General features: G+C 43.4%; 1 protein-coding gene and 1 long non-coding RNA gene across 3 annotated transcripts in view; one reads left to right on the top strand and one right to left on the bottom strand.

Moving 5' to 3' along the window:
* The window catches only part of TXNDC5 (thioredoxin domain containing 5), a 42,139-nt gene extending 20,792 nt beyond the window's left edge, over positions 1 to 21,347 (bottom strand). Inside the window, exons 1-4 of one of the 2 annotated variants that reach the window (XM_054017037.1) lie at positions 21,036 to 21,347; positions 14,051 to 14,200; positions 9,183 to 9,288; positions 95 to 191 (exon numbers count right to left, since the gene is read on the bottom strand). In XM_054017037.1, the coding sequence (XP_053873012.1) occupies positions 95 to 191; positions 9,183 to 9,288; positions 14,051 to 14,200; positions 21,036 to 21,253 (571 nt within the window). In that variant the 5' untranslated portion in view covers positions 21,254 to 21,347. Of the gene's footprint in view, positions 1 to 94; positions 192 to 9,182; positions 9,289 to 14,050; positions 14,201 to 20,644; positions 20,813 to 21,035 lie in introns of those variants that run through there. The other variant, XM_054017038.1, reaches the window with a different exon arrangement.
* LOC128831014 (uncharacterized) lies at positions 2,736 to 4,560 on the top strand. The gene is made up of 2 exons (XR_008443724.1): positions 2,736 to 3,400; positions 4,238 to 4,560. It is a non-coding gene; the product is annotated as an uncharacterized LOC128831014 (long non-coding RNA).
* Positions 21,348 to 23,741: the final 2,394 nt, after the last annotated feature.

The raw sequence follows: 23,741 nt of genomic DNA, 5'->3' as shown, positions 1-23,741 counted from the left end.
ATACCTCACAAGATCAAGCAAATATTGCAGGCTTCTCACTAATTAGATCTAAATATCTGTACCAATCATCATTACAAGAAAATAATTAAATTACCTTCTGCTATATGCATCTTGAAATTGGCTGCTGAGAGATCATGCATTCCCTGTTTAGGTTCCGGAAGTTTTGGTGGTTGCAGATCAGATTCTTGCTCCTATTAAAAAAGAAACAAAAGTAATTACTATTTCTTATGCAACTGATATACACTAAATGAATTGTATGGCAATTTGTCTGCCTTACATAATGCTCCATGTGTAATGCTTCCATGTGGCAGTGTAAATGGAGACAATCCCCATTTGTCAATTTTCAAATTCCCCAAATTATTTCCTACTCCATCTTTATTCTGTATCAAGGTCTGTGTCAAGTGGACAGTAATAAGCGGTTATTTGAAATTGACATGTGAGTCTATTATACAGAAAGCAACTATCTCAGTTACTGGGCTAACTGCACCTGGTCTTTCTTCCTGGTGATCCACCATCCTGGTCTCTTCAAGTGTACCTTCCCATCCCCTCAAACTTCCACCTATCACCTGACCTGTGGGAGAACCACAGGTTTATCCCATTCTCAAATTAGGCCCTGGCTGCAGTTCCCAGTGTATCAAATGTGATTATCTCAGCAGGTCTGACTTGGGCTCAGATGAGGAGGTTACTCACCCTGTGCAGTAACTGACGTTCTTCGAGATGAGTGTCCCTGTGGGTGCTCCACTACAGGTGTTGGTGCGTCCCTGCGCCTTCGCCCGGAGATTTTTGCAGCAGTACTCATAGCGGCCACGCATGCTCAGAATCTGCCCCCCCGCTGTGACTCTAGGGTAATAGAACGCATGCGTGGCCGGTCTCCTCAGTTCCTTCTCTACCACGGAGTAGTAGAGTACAACTCCGAAGTAGAGGGGAGGAGGGTGGGTAGTGGAGCACCCACAGGGACACTCATCTCGAAGAACGTCAGTTACTGCACAGGGTGAGTAACCTCCTCTTCTTCTTCGAGAGATGTCCCTGTGGGTGCTCCACTACAGGTGACTTAAAAGCAGTGTATCTTAAGGAGGTAGGGACTTCGGATCTGGTAGGAACGCCGTCGAGAGTACCGCCCTGCCCAAGCGTATGTCAGATAAAGGGCCTTGAATAAGGGCATAGTGATTAACAAAAGTATGGTCAGATGACCAGGTGGCTGCTTTACAAATGTCAGCCAAGGGGACTTTGCGTAAGAACGCGATGGAGGCAGCCAGAGATCTAGTGGAGTGTGTTCTAATGCCATCTGGAGGTGCAACCCCTTTCATCTGATAGCACAGTCGGATACACTGGGAGATCCAATTCGAGAGTCTCTGGGTAGAAATAGGCATGCCCTTGGAGCGCTCTGCAACAGAGACAAAAAGTCTAGAGGAGGTTCTAAAGGGTTTGGTTCTATCCAAATAGAATGACAAGGCTCTGCGAACATCTAGTGTATGCATTGAGGCTTCAAAGGAGTTTGCATGTGGTTTCGGGAAAAAAGTCAGGAGGTGTATGGGTTCATTAATATGGAATGATGAGTGAACCTTTGGAAGAAATTTGGGATGCAATCTGAGGGTAACCTTGTCTTTAAAAAATATCGTATATGGTGGATGAGCCATGAGAGCTGCTATTTCTCCTGCCCGTCTGGCAGAAGTAATTGCCACTAGAAACGCTGTTTTAATGGAGAGGTGTAAAAGGGAGCACGTGGCTAGGGGTTCGAAGGGTTGCTGAGTTAGGGCAGACAGTACCAGATGAAGGTCCCAGGGGGTGGTCGGTTGTTTAATGTCTGGATATAAGGTTTGTAGGCCCTTGAGGAAACGCTTTGTAGTAGCGTGAGCAAAGACAGACGTATCATCAATTTTGTCGTGGAAAGTCGTAATAGCAGCTAAATGGACCCTGATGGAGCTGAAAGAAAGGCCGGATCGCTTAAGGCCCAAGAGATAGTCCAATATAAACGGAAGAGGTACCGAGGTAGGAGAAAGATGTTTGGCAGAACACCAATGTGTGAATCGTTTCCACTTTTGAAGATAGGTCTTGCGAGTAGCTTGCGTTCTGCTATGTAGGAGCACCTCCTGAACTTGTTCGGAGCAATCTAATTCGCGTTGGGAGAACCACGTAGGAACCAGGCCTTGAGGTGAAGCATGGACAGGTTGGGGTGGAGAAAACGACCGTGCTGTGAGATAGAAGGTTCGGAATAAGCGGCAGGGAGATTGGTGGTTGGATTGACATTCTGGTGAGGAAGGGAAACCATGGTTGTCTGGGCCACGATGGGGCAATGAGGATCACCTTGGCTCGATCCGTTCGTATTTTTATCAGAACCCTGTTGAGAACTGGTATCGGGGGAAACGCATAGAATAGGTTTCGGTGCCATGAGATCATGAATGCGTCCCCCAGGGAATGTTTGCCCAGTCCTGCTCTGGAGCAGAAATTGAGACATTTCTTGTTCTTTGCAGTTGCAAAGAGGTCTATTGTTGGGTAACCCCAGATGCTGAATACGTTGTGAATGGTTTTCTCGTCTATCTCCCACTCGTGGTCCCATGGGAAGCGTCTGCTCAGTTCGTCCGCTGTGGTGTTCATGATTCCGGGAAGATAAGCAGCTGATACCCGGATGTTGTTCACAATGCACCAATTCCAGAGCTTCATAGCCTCTGTGCACAGCGAATGGGAACGAGCTCCGCCCTGCCTGTTTACGTAAAACATGCAAGCAATTGTCCGTCATTATGCGTACGTGATGATGTTTGATTAGTGGCAGGAAGTGACGGCACGCGTTGCGAATGGCTCGAAGTTCTAGTACATTTATGTGCAGGGAGGTCTCGGTTGGTGACCATAGTCCCTGTACTGTGTGATGAGACATATGTGCACCCCACCCTGTCATAGATGCATCGGTGGTCAGAATGCGTGATGGAGCCTGTTGAAGAAACGGGACTCCAGAACAAAGGTTGGAGTGGACGGTCCACCAACGTAGCGAGTCTTTGACTGGAGTAGGCAGGGAGAGAGTCTTGTTTAAAGAATGCATATTCGGTTTGTAAACCGTTGCCAGCCACGCTTGGAAGCACCTCATGTGTAGGCGTGCATTCTGGACGACAAAAGTGCACGAGGCCATGTGACCTAGTAGTTGCAGGCAGTCTCGGGCAGTTACCTGAGGGCTGTTGCGAATAGTTGTGGTCAGTTGTTTTATGGAATTGTAGCGATCGGGTGGGAGCGATGCTAGCCCGGTCCGAGAGTCGAGGTCTGCGCCTATGAACTGAAGGTGCTGGGTGGGGCGTAATGTGGATTTGTCTCTGTTTATTTGTAGGCCGAGAGAAAGAAAGCACTCGACTGTGAGTCGTGTGAACCGGAGCGCCTCGTCGAATGTTGAAGCTTTGAGGAGGCAATCGTCGAGGTACGGAAATATTATTACCCCTTGTCTCCTGAGGTGAGCAGTGACTACAGCTAGAAGTTTGGAAAAAGCACGGGGGGCTGTAGATAGTCCGAAGGGGAGTACCCTGTATTGGAAATGTGTGGAACCAAGGGTAAATCGGAGGAAACGTCTGTGGGCCGGATGTATAGTGACGTGGAAATAGGCATCTTGTAGGTCGAGGGCAGAAAACCAGTCGCCCTGCTCCAGCGCTGGGATTATGGTATTGAGGGTCACCATCTTGAACTTTTGCTTTTTGATGAATCTGTTGAGCCGCCTGAGATCGAGGATTGGTCGCCATCCCCCATTTTTCTTCTCCGTTAAGAAATAATGGGAGTAAAAACCCTTCCCTCTGTGTCGCTCTGGCACGATTTCTACTGCTCCCAGATGAAGGAGATGTTGCACCTCTTGGAGGAGTAGCTGCTCGTGAGAAGGGTCCCTGAAGAGGGACGGGGAGGGTGGGTGGGTGGGAGGTAAGGAGAGGAAGGGGATGACGTATCCAATTGTAACTACCTCTAAGACCCACTTGTCGGAGGTAATCTTCCTCCATTGTTGGAAAAAAGGTCGTAGGCGGTGTCCAAAGATTGGTGTGCCGGCTGAAGTGAGGGCATTGCTTTCTAAACCCTCGACCAAGTTTTCAAATCTGCCTATTAGCTGGTGGGGGTTGAGGCGCCCCTGTAGAGTTTGGGCGACGTCGCTGGAATCTTGGTCGTGGACGTTGCGGCTGTTGCTGTTCCTGCGGTCTATGGGAAGGTTGTGTAAATGTGGGATAACGTGGCCGGTGGTATGGTTGGTATCGATATTGTCGTCTTCTTGCCGTAGGTGTCTGGAGACCTAAAGACCGGAGGGTTGTTCTGGAGTCTTTCATTGAATGAAGCACTTCATTCGTGTTAGCAGCAAAGAGTTTGTCACCGTCGAAGGGAAGATCTTCAATTGTGTTCTGAACTTCGCGAGGAAAAAAGGAAGAGGAGAGCCATGAGCCCCGTCGCATGACTATCGCTGTAGCGGTAGATCTTGCCGCTGTGTTGGCTACATCGAGGGCTGCTTGGAGAGCGGTGCGTGAAATGGCTTGGCCCTCAGAAACTATAGCTCTGAACTGTTGTTTTCTTTGTTCTGGAATGTCATCAATAAAGTCCATTAACTTATTATAGTTTTTATGGTCGTATTTTGCCAGGACTGCAGTATAATTAGCTATGCGAAATTGGAGGGTGGAGGATGCATAGACCTTGCGACCAAACAGGTCCAGTCGTTTGCTATCCTTGTTAGGTGGGGCAGAACGAGAATACTGTTGTCTGGCCCTCTGGTTCGCAGCGTCCACTACCAATGAGTTTGGTGCTGGGTGGGTAAAAAGGAATTCAGAGTCCTTTGGAGAAATAAAATACTTCTTGTCCGCTTGCTTGCAGGTAGGTAGGCTTGTCGCTGGAGTCTGCCAGATGGACTTAGCGGGTTCTAAAAGGGCTGCGTTAATTGGAAGTGCCACTCTGGAGGAAGAAGGGGGCTGTAGGATGTTCGTTAGCTCATGCTGTTGTTCGGGAACCACTTCCAAGTTAATGTTCAGGTCACTAGCAACTCTCTTAAAGAGGTCCTGGAATTTTGTATATTCATCAGAGGGAGTGGGAGGAAGGGGAAGTAATGCTTCCTCCGGTGCTAACTCCGGATCTGTTGGACCAGGAGAAGGGCTAGGTTTATCCTGGGAACGTGGCTGTGTTGCCAGGCGTCTCGTGTCACTAGCATATGCATTAGGAGACGGCACTGGATCAGTGTTGCGCCTGGTCGAATGGCCACGGGGCATGTGTTCCCGAGGGTATGATGTCCATGGTGTCCAGTATTGCCATGGTGGCGGGTAGGGCATAGGTGGTGCCATCCAGGGGTTCATCCCCCAAGGGGCAGGGTCCTGAGAGTGGGATGAGGTAGTATTTCCATAGCCCTTATTGCTCTGGGTCCGGGGCTGGGAGTCATGATATGGGGAAAAAACTCCCTGTGGATCTGCTTCCTCCTCACTGGAGGAAAACTGCTCAGATCCTGACTCAGGCATCGAAACAGAATATGCATTCATGAGCAGAGACTGCAAGGTAGGTGATACTAGCAGATCAGCTGTCTGGGTAAAATGAGTGAAAGCAGCTCCTGCGGGAGATGAAAGCTGAGCCGACAGAGGCTGCTGCACAAGAGCATTCCTGCGATCGGGGCTTCTGGCTGTGATCTGTGTGTCAGAATGCCCCGCAGGCATCGGTGCCGCGGTCGGTGCCGGGCGAGAAATGTCGGGCTGCCTCGGGTGAGGCGTGCTGTAGAATGTCGGCACCGACTCATTCGCGGTGCCGAACGGTGCCGTCCCTGAGGCAGGCAACTGGAAGCCTGATGCCTCGGCACCGGAGCTTCTCGGCGGCGCTGAAGCCTCAGGCGGCTTTTGCGCTGTTCCGGAGGAGCCTGGCTCGTGAAAATTGCTGAGGCGAGGAATCACAGGCAGAGAGATCGTTGATCTGCCTGGAGAAACTTTATGCCTCATAGTCTTGCTCGGTGAGGAAAGGTGCCCCTTTTTCGTAGACTTCTTGAGCTTTTTTGAGGGGGGGGGGGGGGGGCTGTGTCGGGTAGCGGAGCCGGCTTCAATGCCTGGGTCTGAAACTGACCCGATAGATTTTTGAAGCAGGAGCAGTTTGAGTTTAAGCTCCCTGTCTTTCCGTGCCCTGGAGTTGAGTTTACAGCAGTGGGCACATTTTTGGGGAATGTGAGCTTCCCCCAAACATTTTATACACTTTGAGTGCCCGTCCGATGACGGGATAGCTTCCTTACAAATAGCACAGCGCTTGAAACCGGTGGAGCCCGGCATAGCCGCGGCTGACAGGAAATTTTTTTTTTTTTTTTTAAGATAAACTGGGTAAGTAACTATTTTAACAGAGAAAACTGACAGAAAAAACTGGTTTCTAAAGGATAATTAAGGCAATAGTGAAGGATTCTCTAATGAGTCTGCTGAGCTCCGTCTCAGGCCGGGGACGGTTGAGAAGGAACTGAGGAGACCGGCCACGCATGCGTTCTATTACCCTAGAGTCACAGCGGGGGGGCAGATTCTGAGCATGCGTGGCCGCTATGAGTACTGCTGCAAAAATCTCCGGGCGAAGGCGCAGGGACGCACCAACACCTGTAGTGGAGCACCCACAGGGACATCTCTCGAAGAAGAACCTGCAGTTCTGTTCCCTCAGGGCACAATAAGAGTGGCAGTCAGCTTCTTTAAAGCAAAGTATTATTTATACAGAAAAAGCATATTGTTTTTAAGATATGTTTTCTCTGATAAGCCAGCCTATGCATATGCCTATTTTCCCCTAAGGCTTATCATTACCTGGACATGAGAAGGTCCATCTCCTTCAGATTCCTGCACAGAGACTGCCTTCCAGCTTCTCTTTCTGTCAGAGCTCACTGACAATTGACTCTCAATCCACTCTTTTCCTGAAAAATCCTTTTTAACTATTTACCGTACTTTTGCTCTGTAGCTCCCAGTCTGGCAAGAAAGGAGGGTCACTTCAGACTGGAGCCTGGAAGTATGCCACATAGTCCTGTAATTCCCATCCCAAGTGTCTGGATGTAGGTTGCTCATTTGAAGATCCATTGCACTGCCTTCCTGTTTGTTCTTCCCACAGTCCCCTATTAAGCTACATCAACAAGTAGCTTAATACAGGAAAGATTTACAATTCAATATACAATAATTCTCCTTGAGTGACCAGATCACATACAGCCTTTATAAAACTAGAACATCTCAATCTTCTTAGATTATTACACAATAGCTCCTACACTATTTATAAAACATTACTACTAGGGCTACAGGTTTGTCATGGCAGGAAAAAAAGTCACAATGTGATTTTCCCATTTGTCTGTGACTTATGTGTGTGTCCAGGACTCACCTGTGGAGGCTCCTGTCCCATGTGGCTGGGCCTGGCTTTCTGCACCAGACATTGCGACCAGGTGCATGGGGTCACAATGCCACTCAGGCTTGACTCCTACGTCATGACGGGGCACAGGCTGAACATGAATGGCATTGCAACCATGCCCACATGGTCACAACACATGGAGCAGGGAGCCAGTCCCAGTCCCAAAGGACATAGGAGCTACCATTGCCGATGCCTGAGGTGAGTGCAGGCTTCCTCTCAACTCTGGGACCCAGCCCCACAGGATACAGGAGCTGCCTGTGTCTGGGGTGAGTGTGCAGGGCAGGCTTGCTTTCCAGCCCCAAGCTTACCCCTCACTCCTTAGACCCTGTCTCTGTACCAGGCTGGGATTAGGGTTGTGTTATGGGGGCAGAGGGTGCAGATGTGGGTAGTCTGTGCCCCCTCACTTGTCAGGGCTTTTTTAAAAAAAAAAAAAAAAAAAAATAATCACAGAGCAGTCACCAAACCAGTGACTTTTTCTAAGATTACCATGACTGCTCTGTGATTTTTTATTTATTTATTTTTTTAAATGCAGTGACAAATCTGCAGCCCTAATTATCACACATTAGGCCCACTCCTGTCACAGAAACCATATGTGCCATCACATAAATTTGAGGTCTTTCAGCTATCTATAATTTACAAGCTATTCAAGACTCCACTCTGAGCACTCTTTCCCAATCCCACAGAACCAGCAATATTAGAAAAGGAGCAAACTAGAACTTAGCCATCTTATAACTAAGCTGCAACAGTCACAAACATTAAGTCAGTGACTTAACAGAAAAAAGACACTTTTCTAGGAACTAGCTCAGAGCTGAAAAAAACATTACTAGAAACTACACTGCTAAAACTTCTTTGCATCTGATGTTTAAATTTTTAAAAGTTACATTAGCATGGATCTTGTTTAAGCAGAACTGTGTATTTTTAATCAACTGAGCTCAGCAATCATTGTGGCTTTGTCTTGACTAGGAAAAGTGCTTAAGTTTACACCAGTCTCATCTAATATGCTAGATGAGCCAGACCTAAACTCAAGCTTTTTCCTTGTGTAGATATAGGGCAACACATTGTAACTCAATTTTGCTGGTTGAGTTGTAGCCTTAACTCCTCTCTAACCAGTGGTTCTCAAAGCTGGTCCGCCGCTTGTTCAGGGAAAGCCCCTGGTGGGCCCGGGCGGTTTCTTTACCTGCCGCGTCCGCAGGTTCAGCCAATCGCGGCTCCCACTGACCGCAGTTTGCTGCTCCAGGCCAATGGGGTCTGCGGGAAGCGGCGTGGGCTGAGGGATGTGCTGGCCACCCTTCCTGCAGCCCCCATTGGCCTGGAGCGGCAAACCACAGCCAGTGGGAGCTGCGATCGGCCGAACCTGCGGACGCGGCAGGTAAACAAACCGGCCCGGCCCGCCAGGGGATTTCCCTGAACAAGCGGCGGACACTGCTTTAAACTACAGCATGACCAGCTAATAATTGTTGCCTTGCATTTACATTAGGAAAAAGATTGTTTATGCTGATCTTACCTAGCTTGTATTAGCTAAACCACTTTTCCTAGTCAAGACAAAGTACTTGTGGCCTATACGTGTCAACTGAACTTGTACCAGGACATCCCATCTTAAATGTCAAGAGGCTAATACTTCCTTGAAATAAGATTATGAATTTTGGTTTTAAATACAGGAAACAAAGGGCAACCCAAAGGATGCCAGTTTTAATCACGTGTTTGACGGCTATTTGGCCACTGTTCCAGTTTGTTATCATCATCCAATTTTTATTCTTACGAGGTTTTCCTCTTGGAAAGCAAAACCTAACCCCTATAGTTCAAGAAATCAGTCTGACTCTGGAAGAAGGGAATATTTCCTGTTCACTTACAGCTGGTTCCTCATTTAGTGTCTGCAACATCCAGCTTTCCAGTGCCTGGAAGTCTCTAGGACCCTGGTATTTCACAGGTTCTTGGCCTGGTTTAAGCAGCTTTAGGCTGAAACATTGAAACAGTAAAAGAGGTAAGGCAAAACTTTTCAAATAGATACAAACAAGAAACATTCTTTGGAAATAAGTGAACTTTTTGCTGATAACATCATAACTGAGCTCAGAGCATACTCAGTCCTCAAGCCTATCATTAAAATCAAACATTCCCTGGATTTCCATGATGCAGAACTGGGCCCTGTAACTAACCAGAACTCTGTTCTTCTCCTTTAAACTTAGCACAGATAGAAATACCATATTTTGTGTGAACATTCCAAGATGTCCTTAGATTAACATACAATGGTGAATAAAATGCTAGAAAGAATAATTCAGAGATTAATCCCTGTTTATGCTTCTGAATCCTATTTTCCAGTTTACCAAAAAAAAAAGCAGTTATTTTTTTCAGTATGCATAAAAACAAAAAGCTTATGTTCCAGGAATTTCTCTACACTTTTTTGTGCCATGCCAAATATGCATGTCCTTGATCACATGCCACTTCTCATGCTGTATTAAACTGATTAAAAGTAGCTTAAAGCAGATGAACAAGGTGAGAAAATAGGTGGGGAGTTGCAAAGACAGTCTTTCTGATTATATAAATATATACTTGCTGTAAAATCTGTTTAACAAAATACCTAAATCTTTTCCCACTAAATATATGTGTAACTTAAAACTGGAAATCATATTTGTTTAAATACTGGAATTTTTAAAGGGATGCCATCCCTTTTTTTTTTTTTTTTTTTTTTTTTTTTTTTAAAGTGAGTTAAAATTCATTTCAGTTATTACACCTGTCCTTGACTTCCCTTGCTATTTTTTGTGGTTTTACAACCACATTTTTCTAAATGTTTCTCTCCTGTTTTTCTCTTCAGAGCTCTTATAACTTTAAAAAAAACCACTATGCAATAGTGTTTTTAAAAGCACAATTCATACAAATTAAAATAAGAAAAAATCCTCCCTTTATCGTTTTCATTTATAGTATTGTACATTGCTTGTACAATAGTAGGTTAAAAAACATTCAGAAAGGTGTGTGGTTTTTAAGTTGATATTGTCCCTTTAAGAAGTCAACAGAAAATAAAGAAAAGAACTATAAAATCTGAATTGCTTATCTCTCCCTTTCATACATCTTCTGATAACAGTTTGGAGTAGAATCTAACAGAAATCAAGAAGTTAGCTTAAATGATCCTACAGGCGTAGTAGCACCTCTATTATTTTATTAAGATGAGGTTCAGTTTTTTCCCCCCACTTAGATCTGTATATCCAATCTCTTTGTTTCGTATGAAAATAACAGCATATCTTCCTCCCCAACTGTACAGTATACAACCAATATGTAAAGACTGAATTTCCTGAGGATTTTCAACTAAATCTGTTACTTAGTTAGAGTTCAAATTAATTTTAAAATCAGACCTTTAAAAATTTCATCATGTGACCCTGTGGAGAATGAGGGAGATACCTGTATTACAAGGATTTGTATGCATATATGTACCTCAGTTTACCTGCTTGATAGTATTCTGTTTGGAGACCAAGCAGGAAATTAAGCAATGGTCAGAGATAAGACAACTAGAGGTAAAAACAACATCGAGGGAGCTAAGGGAACAATAGCTGGGCTAGTAATAGAGAAGATGTTCTTTCCAGGCTACCCAAAAGTGACAGAGCTGTTTTACCAAAGCCAAAGCCTAGAGGTACAAAAGACCATAAACAGTTAAAAGCACACACTGGAAAAAAGGGGAGGAGGGGAGATACTGAGAATCCAGCAACATCGTTTGTCAGCATAATGACCCAAGGATCCATTCCTAGAGTAGTTAAACCGCACTGTTGCACCCTTGACAGAGGTGAAGGAAACACAGCCTTTCCCTCGAGAGGTGCACTCAAGAGAGTCTGAAAAGGGGCTTAAGGCACAGCTCACCCTGTAATTATGAACAAGCCTTTTATTAACAAATCGCTGGTTTATCATTCACACTTTCTTTGTAGATAAAGCCCAGTACCAGCTATCCTCAAATGCACAATTTTTTTCTTCTATCTTACCCATTATAATTAGTACTTACTGACTCAAAATGAATGCCATTTTCCATAACTTACAAAAGCACTTAATGAGCCAATGACCGTGAAGTTACTCATGTCCTCAATAAAGATAATCACTATTTTTCTAGTGGGGAAGTGATGGTGCACCTAATAAAAATGCCCGCTACTTCTTATTGTTTCCACTGGGACTGAAGCTGCTCCCAGGGAACAGAACTCCCATTTCAATAAGCACTTTCCTAGCATACCTCTCAATCTTCAAACCTGCCAATTTGCGACAAAAGCCATTGTAATGTGTGAAAAATGACTGAAACATGGAACAGTGTTTTGTTGTACGTGACAGCATAATTGATTTTTTTTTTTTTTTAAATCTTTAAGGATATTTTCTCATTTAAAAGAGAGCATGGGAAAAAACAGGAATTCTATTCTGTGCAACCATTAAGACATATACCAGTGATGGGCAACCTGCGACCTGCATGTGGCCCGTGAGGGTAATTTACTGACAGGCCGCGAGACAGTTTATTTACATTTGCACGGCCGCCTGCAGCTTCCAGTGGCCGCGGTTTGCCGATCCCAGCCAATGAGAGCAGCGGGAAGTGGCATGAGCTAGCAGCAGCTTGCCCGCCACTGACATACACCCTTCCTCAAGGGTCATCATGAAAGTTTGACTTTCAGATCCCCAATTCAGACCTCTACAGCTACAGGAATAATACCTTTGCAAATATTATATTGACGTATGTGCACAGGTTGAGCGTGCATATGTTACGTGTTTATGGGGCAAGCATGAGTCCATAACTAAGGTTGTGTGGGAAGAAGAGATTAATGGCTGTTTGGCGTGTATTTACTTTATCACTTGGAGGAAGAAGGCAGTTCCTTGTCCTGATGTGGAATCTGTCAGTGTCTTTGGAAACATGCTGTATGGCTATTAGGATTAGGGTTATTAGATGTCCCATAATTTGTTTCCATGCTTTTTAAGGATTGTGTGTGGGGCAGAGGAGGGGTGGTAGAAGATAGCAAACCTGACGAAGCTTAATCGAGTTCACTTTTAAATTTATTTTTTGTTTATGGAATGGAATCTGCCTTGAATTTTGTGTACCACAGATTTACAAGGAATTAGGTACCATCTTATTGGTGTGTCCTATATGCAGAATTTAGAACACTGTAGGTATATTGTTCTCTCTCCTTGTGCCAACACTGAAAGCCGAAGTCTTGTCCTGCCAGTCTTGATCACATACATTTTATTAGATTTGTATGTCAAAGTTAGCTCGGACCTAACTCATCTTTGTGCCAACTGCTATTAGACTTTGCCCTATTGCCCCATTATTTCCAAGATTACAGTTCCAAATTTATTGTACTAATATTTACTGCAATTCCTACCCCCTAATTAAAATGCTCTGGCAGTGAGGTGGTGATGACAACTCCATTCAGAAAGAGGGAATAGTCAATTGTTATAAGGCACTGATAAGGTATAAGGTCTGTATTAATACGAACTACAAAAACAGTAAACTATTTTTAACCTCTGCTGATCCATCTTCATAAATATCAATATTTGTGCAACTGACTAGGCAGAGCAGTGAATTGTTATGATGTTTCCCCTCTTGAGAAAAGTTAGTATTTGGACCCTAAGGTTTGACCATAAGCTTTTGGGGTCTCTATGGGTACGTCTACATAGCAAAAAAACCCAAAAAAACCCGCAGCAGCAGGTTTCGAAGCCTGGGTCAACTGACTCAGGATTACACAGCAGGGCTAAAAATAGCAGTGTAGAAGTTTGGGCTCGGGCTGGAGCTTGGGCTCTGAAACCCAGCAAGTGGGGAGGGCTCAGAGCCCAGGCTTCAGCCCAAGCATGTACACTGACATTTTTAGCCGTGCAACACAAGCCCAAGTCAGTTGACCCTGACTCTGAAACTTGCTGCCTTAGGTTTTGGGGTTTTTTTTGCTACCCTACCATTGTAGGACATTTATTCACAAAGCTACACAACTGACAATCTGCTAAAGAGAGGTCCAGCACTAGGCTAGCAGGAGTGCTGGAGTTTGGACTGATGCGCTTTAAGCAAAGGCTTGTTTATCTGGTAGAAATTCCAGCTCACATTCTTTTCCTGCAGCTCAGAGGCAAGATGCGAGCCTTCTCACCAAGACCTTACCCTGGCCCTTACTGGTGGAACCTGCTCACCCTCATCTATCATAATAGGAAATGTTTAAAAGATAATAGGTTTAGTGCTCGAGTTCATAAGTAGCTGCTAAGTTTTTCAAGCCCTGTTAAAGCTAAACCATGTAGAGAAACTTGCACAGCGCCAGCATCAATATGTGCCTGGCTTCAGATGGTGTTATTAATCTATCAGTTTTATGAGTACCAAATTCACACAAAAGACCATTTATACACACTACATTGGTTGTGCTATATACAGTTAGATAACTGAAATTATTTTAAAGTAGTTAAAATAGTTCTGAACTAGTACTGTACTGCTGTATGTTATGTTACCATCTCAAAGATAAGTTCTCGGGGGGAGGGGGAGGAGGAGGGGGAGGAGAGCCTATTCTGAACCTTGTTTAAAACATAGCCATCTTCCAAGTTGTAAAAAAAGAGACGTTATAGCTCATCTTGTCTTGGTAACATGATGAGAGCTTAAATTTATCTTCTAAAGACTGAAGAGCTATAAAGGAAACCACCAAAAATCATAACTTAGAAGTTGGTCTCAACAAATTGGCAGAGGACTGTGGAAAAACATACAAAATAATAGAAGCACATATCCTTTTGTACTTACGTGGGGTATCCTCGGATTCCAAATTCAGAGCAGAGTGGAATATCTATAGTGCAATCCACTTTTACAACATAGACTGATGGATTTTCCATGTTGTTGTATTTGTCTCCCAGATCATTCCAAGTTGGTTGCAGACGTTGACAGTGTCCACACCTACAACAGGATGAGCAAAAGATAAAATAAATTTCAGTAATAAGGTCACTGTTCTGATTTGTATGCATGCTCTATATTTAACAAATTTAGGTTTAAATGTAAATATAAAGACTAGATATGAATGAATCTATGGGAAAAGTATACATACACATGGGTGGGATCTGATGTATTTGAAACATGTTAGAGGAATGAAAAATCAGAAATCTCTTCCATATAAAAACAGACTGTGTTAAGCAACAGTTAATACTGTAGAGTTGCCTTTTATTGAAGAAGGCTAACCTTGTAAGCAGGTTTGACACAAAATTCACACAAAAAAATCTAAAAACAGCCCTGACGATTAGAGAAATACTTTTGCATTACAAAGTCTTGCCAGGTTCATTGTAAAAGACTATTACATTAATGAGGATACTGAAAAGAGAGCATTCAGCTTCTCAACTTTCTAAGAACACCATGAGAGGATACCTGGTGTTCTTTATGTTTTTACATATTTGGAAGCACCATGTTTTTACGTGTCTGGTAAGGAGATAATGGTTTGTATTCTTTTTATAAGGTCACTTGTGTTTGACTCATGGGACCCATGGAATACCTAAATCAGTGAAGTAGAACAGTTCTGTTTCAAAGTCCTGAAGAGATGCTAATCTTAATATGTTATAAACAGGAACAAGTGCCTTTGCATAGTGATATCTTATGAGTCTCAAAATATTCAACATATGCACACAAAGTAAGGTGACTTAAAACAGGTTTCAGAACAAATAATTGCTATTTTGCTTCTCTCAAAGGAATAGTTAATTATTCAAGTAATCTTTCCCACTGCTTGGCATCCCATAACATACTAATTCAAATTTAAAGTGTTAGAAATGTTCAGCCAATCAAGAGATTTACCAGTTCTTGAAAACACCATTCCAATTCCCCCAAAACTGAAAATCAGATCTCATACTATTGGCAAATACAAACTGGTGTTGTCAAAAACACTAACACCAGAAATACGGTAAACTATTTAAAGGAACCAATGTCAACTTATTTTGAATGGCCAATCTTGCTGTTCCAGATTTTTACAGGCATTAAAAAAATATTAGATTAATTAAAATATTCTCAACTTTGTTTGCTCTTGACAAGTCCTGGAAAGTCTACTTTTTATGCAACAATTAACACAACAATAAGGAAGTTTGCAGGCAGTTGCCTCTTACTCCCTACAGAACTCCCATTTAAAAAACAATCCCATTTACTAGAAAGCAATATTTTTAGACGGTTTGCAAATTAGTCTCATGTAATCAGACTTCGTATATATATTTGTGTATATGAGACAGTTTTACATTTTAAATATTTTTCCTTCCATTCAGCTTACAGTGCACCTTGCCTGCATCATGAGGTTCTGTTATAACAAACTGATTTAAACCTAGGCTCTCCACTATACTACTAAAAACTTCTCGTACAATTACACATTCTGAAACATTGCTTGTGATAGCTAAATGGCATGGTGAAGTAGTTGTCAAGATTTTCACCTCTGGATACTGTTTTCACCTCTTGACTAAGTTGGGTCTCAAGTGAAAATCGGGAAAGAAGAGAGAAGTGTCTCATCCTAGTCTAGTTGATACTTGTACCAAAAAAAAAAAAAAATCACGAAGCCACCAACTACCTGGGATGATTAGAAGTTGATGAGAGGACCTCAGGCAGGATTAGAAAGTATGAGGTAGTTAGTGAATCAGTTCAGTTGCACAAGCGAGCACCAGGAGCCATTTACATTGTGTTTTGCTCTAACTGGTACTTATGAAAACCTTTATTTTCATGAACACCAAATGAACACCTGACTTTTGGAGGAATGATACAATCACTTTTTACTGCAAAGCATAGTAGATAATCCAGAATTTAACAAGGTTAAAGAACTCTAACCAGCCTCTATGCAAACCTCAAATTACCTTTGCCAAAATGTTACATTTAAATCTACTGTTTTTGGTTGTGTGCATTTTAGCCAGATGGCAGAAATCTTATTGAACATCAAGATAAAAGACCAACACTGTACAATTAAAGAAAACTCCATCATCAATAAATCTAGTCAGGGTGGATTTGATTTAAATCACTAGTCAGGAAGACTCGATTTAATCATGGTTTTCAATATAAAAGTACATTCTTGCTGGTTGTTATAACCTTAATACATATTCTTCACAACTCAAAGATAGATGTAGGTTTCATTTTTAGAAGGTACACACTATAAACAGTGATTCATTTTGAAAACTTTTCAGATTAGTATTACACCTATATCAGAAAATGAATGATTGTTTGGTTATTTCATTATTTCAAGGTAACTGAAGCAGATATTTTATGAAGTCACTGGGAGGTGAATTATCTCCAATTCAACAGGTTAATCATTAATATTTGGAGGATTTTCTTGCCATGCTGTATTAGGAGGAGAACATCACCAGACAGACATTTAAATTGCTTTATTTAACTGAAACAACAATGTTAAGTATTCTGGATTTTTTTCTTCAACAGCAAACATATATTATTTTAACAAAACAAGCATATGTCCCTTGCTTCTCACATTTATCTCCAGACTTCTTCTACTTGTCCAGATCTATTCCGCCCCCAACAATCTTCTATTCATTGAACTTTTTGAAACTTTGCACATTTAGAGGGGTGTAAGAGATTAACTTTGTGTACACAAATTTGCAGAGGGACAATAGAGTTGAGGTCTGTTATTTCTCACCTCTATATATTATTTATTTATTTAAAAACATTTTTGCTGTTAACAAGCATGTTACCTCTGGAGACACAAATCCGCCGGGGTAGGGATGAGATGGGGGAGGGGAGGGCGTGAAACTCTCCCGTCAATTTACCTTACTCTTCTCATCAGGGGTAGAGTACAGGGGTTGACTGGAGAGCGATCTGTTGGGTCTTTACTAGACCCGCTAAATCGACCACCGGCGGATCAATCTCAGAGTGTCAATCCTGACTGTAGTGTAGATGTAGCCCAAGAAATTAACTTCTTTGTCGGACTAAAAAGGAAATTATAGGGGCTCTGTAGTCATCGAGACCCCAAACTAGAATGTAATCCAAAATTTATTTTAAATAATTACTCAATCTTTACCCAGAGAGACTGCTGCATCTCCATAGTTAACACTGTAACAAGGCTTCAATTAGAAGGCTAATTCTGGACTCAACTATAAAATAATCCAAAAAAGGTCTGACACTTCAAATGCCATATGAGATTTGGTAATTAAGGGAGAATTTGAGTAAGAAAATGTAGCAAAGGTATCCCAAACAACTTTAATTCTTCACTGTGCTTCCCCATTCTGTAAGGCAGTGGCTCTCAACCTTTCCAGACTACCCGTACTCCTTTCAGGAGTCTGATTTGTCTTGCGTAGCCCCAAATTTCACCTCACTTAAAATCTACATGCTTACAAAATCAGACATAAAAATACAAGTGTCACAGCACACGATTACTAAAAAATTGCTTACTTTCTCATTTTTACCATATAATAAATCAATTGGAATATAAATATTGTACTTGCATTTCAGTGTATAGTATATAGAGCAGTATAAACAAGTCATTGTATGAAATTTTAGTTTGTACTGACTTCGCTAGTGCTTTTTATGTAGCCTGTTGTAAAATTAGGCAAATATCTAGATGAGTTGATGTACCCCCTAGAAGACCTCGGTGTACCCCTCGTTGAGAACCACGGCTGTAATCCATTGATTGAACACTGGCTTATGTTGTTTTTTAGTGATGTACTCCCTTAGGTCTTCATCTAATAAAGAATCAATCAGATAGGTTCAAGAATTTGTAAAACTGTGGAGTTTGACAGGATAACTTTTCTGCGGCTTTGAAGTTTATATTGAATGGTGTTGGCTGCTGAGTGTGTACACACATTGTGGTTTCTTGACTATTACTGAGAAGGTTGGTTGGATTTAGGACATGGTTTTGGTGGTCTAAAGAAGAGTAAGTAGCAGGATATTGGTATACCTAGCTCTTTGAGGGAGGAAGAGAATCTGCTAGTAAAGATGACACTTGCATAGTGGCTGCCTAGTGCATTTATTAGTACTTCAAGTGTAAGACAGTACTGTGACAGTACTAGTAGTGTATGGCTCAATGTCAAAAGTGCAAGGGATACAAGTGATAAGCCTATCTTATGAATGAATGGAAGGTGTACACAGATATAAGGACAGAGCTGATACTGTGTGAGGTACCTAAACCTTGCATTCCCATAATTCTAAATGTTTGGGGCTTGGAAAACAAAACAAAACCCCTACTTTTAATGTCTTTATTCCTAAATGCCTGAAGTTTGCTATGCACTCCCCTTTGAAGTTACTTCAAAATTTCAATTTGTATAAAGGAAGGAGAAAGCAATGCTCAACTCTGAGTCAGTAAACCAAAATTGACCAAACAGTAGCTGTTCATACACACTGACAATCCAGTACAAGAAAGTAACATTATGGAGTTGGTTGATAAATTGTGGGCCCAAATTTACATCCACCTCTTTCCTGCTCTTCTCCAAATGTAACTGATTTTTTGACTACTGCAGCCTCAGGTTTTTTGGTTGCTGCAGCCTCATTATGACATGGAGTAGTGGTATCTCATTGATGGATTTTAATCATGCCTTGGTCAGTTATTCCCATGAATTCCGAAATGCTTTTAGCACAGGTGGTAATATGAAGAAACAATATATGTCCAGTCAGAAAAGACCACAAATTCAAGAAAGCTTATCCTGATCAGTCTTGTATTTATGTGGTCATATGTCTGTCATTTTCATACTGTATCACTGAGCTCTTAGTGCTACCACTGAAGATCACTCAGAAGTGTCAATTGGTCTAGACTGCTGCTGTTCACCTCCTGTGGGCGGGGATGCTGTGAGCACGACTGTTACTCTCAATGCTCTGCAATGACTTGCCACTTACATTTACAAATGTAAATCAAAGTTCTAGTTATGATCTATAAGCCCTTAAGAAGTCTGGCTTCTTGAAAAACTGCCCTTTCCCCTATATCCTATTACTGGAAGAGGGTAGATTGAGAGCAACTGAAACACTTCTGCTCTTTGTTCCTAAGTGTGAATTTGAGAACCAAGAATTTAGTAGTATCAAGAGGCACAACCTGACCTACTGCTCTACGGAGACCAACAAGATGAATGCTATTTTCAGGTTATCTCCAAGTCAAAAGGCTCACTGATGAAGTAAAGTACTGACACCCTGTAGAGAGCTATGAATTGGCAAATGTTAAAAACAAAATAAAGTCCAAAGTTTGCAAGCTTTAACCTCTAAGATAAACCCACTCACTGAAAATGTCAGTGTATCTAATATTTCTGTAAATATTGCAGGTTTCTCCATACATGTTTGCCAATATGTCTACATAAGGATTTGGATGTAGAGGATGGCACAAGACCATCTCTCACATGAATTAATCATGTGGTTAATCAAGAAGAAAGCCATTTGATGTCTGGAAAAGATCAATAACTCCAGACACAAAAAGGCATTTTTAAAAAGGAGGTCCTGAGAGAAGACTGTCTATAATTATTATTTTGACTTCTACCTTCGAAGACTCCATAGCAGAGTTCAGACATCCATTGCACCCCCAATTAAATGACTAGTAAGCCAAATATGAATACCCAACAGGACTAAAATGAAATACAATGCGTCCCACTGAAGACATTCACAAGCAACAGATAACATTTATTACTTATATAGCTCTTCGTATTTTCAGAGTGCTGCACAAACATTAATACTCCCCAATATAACTCTGCAGAAAGTATTATCCCTATTTTTCAGACGAGTAAAATGAGACAGACAGACAAGGGCCTGTTTTTTCAGAGATGCTGAGCACCCACAACTCCAAATAGAGTCAAGGGTAACTGTGGTTGCTCATCCCTGACTTGTCCAATGTCACACAGTGGTAAATTTGGGATTAGAATTTAGGAGTTCATGATACCAAAAAAGTTCTCTGGAACATGATGTATTTCTTAAGAACCACACACAAAATGCATGCCATTTACTTTGTTCGTATTCGTGGAGAAAGGAGGAAACAGAAAACCTACAGAATAATTAGAAGTCAGTTTTGGAAAACTTCATTTGGAAGCTCAGTCAGCTGCTGTCAACTCTATCAGCATGGTTTTTACTACACTTTTACATTAATGAGTAAAAGGAGTGAGGCTCCATCAGCCCCCTTTCAAAAGTGATTCAAGGAAACAGGATGCACAAAAAAAGGGTTATTACACTGCCCTCTTAGGGCCTGTCTCCAGACGTTACTAAAAGCTAAGACAAGTCGAGAGGAAGGATGGCCCAGGGGCTGGTGTTAACCTGGAATTCAAAAAACCCAGATTCGATTCTTTTTTCTTCTACAGGCTTCCAGTGAGACCTTGGATAAGTCACTTCCCACATGGGCGCCCTGGCTGAGCATTCAGAGCGCCCCACCGGGCCAGCTCTGCAGGTGAACTCCCCCTTGTGCAGACACCTCACCTGACCTCCCCGCGACTCGGCTCCCCCGTCCGTACCACGGGGACTGGCGGGGCGGCTGCTGTTGAGAACGGACACATTTAGGACTAGGAGGTACTGCTGGGGCCTGTGCTGAGGAAGGCCACGTAGGCACCGTGGGGGCGGGTTGTGCTGTGGCTTCCAGCCCTGGCCAGGCAACACCGGGCCCGGCCCGCGGCAGCCCCCGCCCCTCCCGGCGAGCCCCGGTGTGCGTGTGGAGGGACTGGGGGGGGGGGGGGGGGCGAGCTGTGTATCCCGGGCTCAGCACCGACCGGCACCTGCCCTGAGCCCGCCCGCGTGACCCCCGAGGAGCCGCCCCCCGCGGCCGCTGCCACGTCAACAGGGACACGCGCCGCCGCGCGCGCGGCCCGGTTACCAGGGGGCGAAGAACATGACGAAGTGCGGGGCGCTCTGGGCGCCGTGGCGCAGCATCTCGGCGTTGTAACGGTGCCGCGCGTGCGGGTCCAGGTCCGGGTCCGGCTGCAGGTCCGCGTCGCCCCGCACCGGGGCCGCGCACAGGAGGCCTCCGAGCAGCAGCAGCAGCCGCGCCGGGCCGGGGCGGGGGGAGGCGCCGCGGCACAGAGCAGCGACCATGGCGGCGCGGAGAGACCCAGAGAGCGCGAGAGACAGAGAGAAGCCGGGCCACGTCCGCCGACCGCCTCCTTCCGTGCCGGCGCCAGCCTCCGCCCCTTGCCCGGCGCCTTCCGGCCCCGCCTCCCCGGGGTCAAAGGGCACGGGGGGCCGCTCAGGGCACGAGAGTCACCCCCGATACCCCCCCTCCGCTCACTCTTCACCAGCTCCTGTAGCCGCCTCCCCTACATCTCTCTGCACTTCACAGCCACCCTCACTACCCATCCCTGTGCTCTACCTCAGCACCCTCAGCCCCTAGCTTTTCCTGTCTCACTGCACCCTCCGCTACTGCCCATCCATGTCCCCACCCCGCTCTGTCCGGGAGATGGACTAGTCAGGCCATAAACCTATTGGGGTTGAAGCGGCTGTGCTTTCCTGCTGAGCACTTGTGGAAGCATCTAACAGTCCTTTTACATGAGTAAATGCAAAGATACCCGCTCACCCACACTGCACTGGGAGTGTACATCCTGAAATTTTGCTAAATCACATAACTTTAAAAAAAGTTTCTTTATGGAAATCCACGAAGAAAAGGTACATGTACCCTTAGCACCGCCTCAGTTAACAATGGGAATAAAGACAAGTAACAGTTGCCCGCTACATGGAGAAAAACAGCTTTAGATCTTTGCCCCAGAAAGAAAGGTCTGAAGTGCTCAGGTTCCTTTTCATAATAATGTGTCCCGTGACATTGGGACCAGCTACCATTACTGCCATTTAGCCCACAGGATTTTGGCCCATGTGCTCTTTTCTGCTTATGTGATACCGCATAGGGAGGCAATAGGAGGACCCTAGTAATATTAATTGGTGCTGCGTCTGAGAACACAGCCCACAGTGGCAAGTCTCCAAACCCACCTCAACATATTCATATTGTTCATATTTAATATGCTAAAAATAGCTGTGTAGATACTAAGTATCAGGGTAGTAGCCCTGGTAGGCTTTATGTAGGCCTTATATCATCTGGCTGCATCTGTAACTTTCACTCTATGCATCTGAAGTAGTGAGGTTTTTACCCACAAAAGCTTATGCCCAAATAAATCTGTTAGTCTTTAAGGTACCACCAGATTCCTTGTTGTTTGTGTAGATACTGAGGCTCAAGGCTCACTGTTATAGGCTATATAAGTGTATGGGGAATGGCCGCTATGGAATAGCTTTTGTTTTGTTTTGACTTTCTGCAGTTGCTATGTAAGAGCTTTGCTCTACAAAGCTCATGAGGGGTGTTGCACATCATGTTTCCCTCTCCATGCAGCAGAATATAAGATACAAAACACATTGTAAGATATTACCTTAAACATCCTTAATTCCTCATCTGTGCTTTCAGAGACTACATACATAAAGGATAGGGACTGCATGTCAACGTTGAGAGCCATGCTGCCATTACTTGTAAGCCACCTGTTTAGATGGCAGAGGAGTTCTCATTACGTCTGAGATTCATATAGTCCACATGTATTTCTGCAGACCTTGGCCAACACAGGTTTTGAAGGTTCCACTTCACAGTGTTGCTATCCTCCATAACAAACAAGAGAAAGTAGGGGACTCATTGAACTGATAAAAGCCACAGATTTTTGCAAGTAAGTTTTCTGCTCCTGCCAGGTTATCATGGGAAAGGAATATATAGGCTTTTATAGTGCTCCTCTAGGCCTTCAGATACTTTTATATTTGAACAGACTGAATTTCAATCATCAATAGATTATATTTGTACCAGATCAGCCAAAATGACATTATACTGTTTTGTCCAGCACCTAACAATATCAAAATCACTGTTTTACCTACTGGATATGTAATTGAACATAACATTGCATTTTTGGTTTCCATTACCTCTTTTTGTATTGGCTAGTAACATTAACAATGAAAAAAGGCAGCCCTCATAAAATACAGGCTTGTTAGTTAAATTGTGCTTTTTTTCTGGTAGATTGTTCAGCAGAAAAACATAAAGCGTATTTGTTTACCTAAGATAGAGAGGCTGACTGAAAAATATTCTTAAAAATAATTTTTGCTGACAAAATAGTAATTGTGTTTTAAAATAGATCTTTTGACTACAAAAACACATTCCCCACTCAGTTATAAGAATTTAAATTCTGCCATAATCTAGCAGCAGTATATTATTTTGTCCTTGCATCAGCGGATCTAAAAGCACTTTACAAATATTGACAAATATAGCTTTACAACATCCCTGTGAAACAGGTAAATATCCCCAGTTCGCTGATGGAAAACAGAGGCACAAAGAGGCTAAGTGACTTGCCTCAGAGCTTGTCTACACAGAGTTCAAACAGCATGTCAGTGACAAAGCCAAAAACAAAATCCATGTTGCCTAACTCCCAGTCTTGTGCCTTACCTTCATGTTGCTTCTTTCTTGCATTTCACTGTTCTTATAGCTTTAACTCCACCTCTTTCAAACAACTCCATTTAACATACTCTTCACTCCTAATCTACTGTCTCCCTGACTCCTCAACCACGT

Source organism: Malaclemys terrapin, chromosome 2, assembly GCF_027887155.1.
Source record: "Malaclemys terrapin pileata isolate rMalTer1 chromosome 2, rMalTer1.hap1, whole genome shotgun sequence".
Lineage (NCBI taxonomy): Eukaryota > Metazoa > Chordata > Testudines > Emydidae > Malaclemys > Malaclemys terrapin.
The sequence above is the reverse complement of the archived record's forward strand: the minus strand, read 5'-3'. Positions and strand labels throughout refer to the sequence as shown.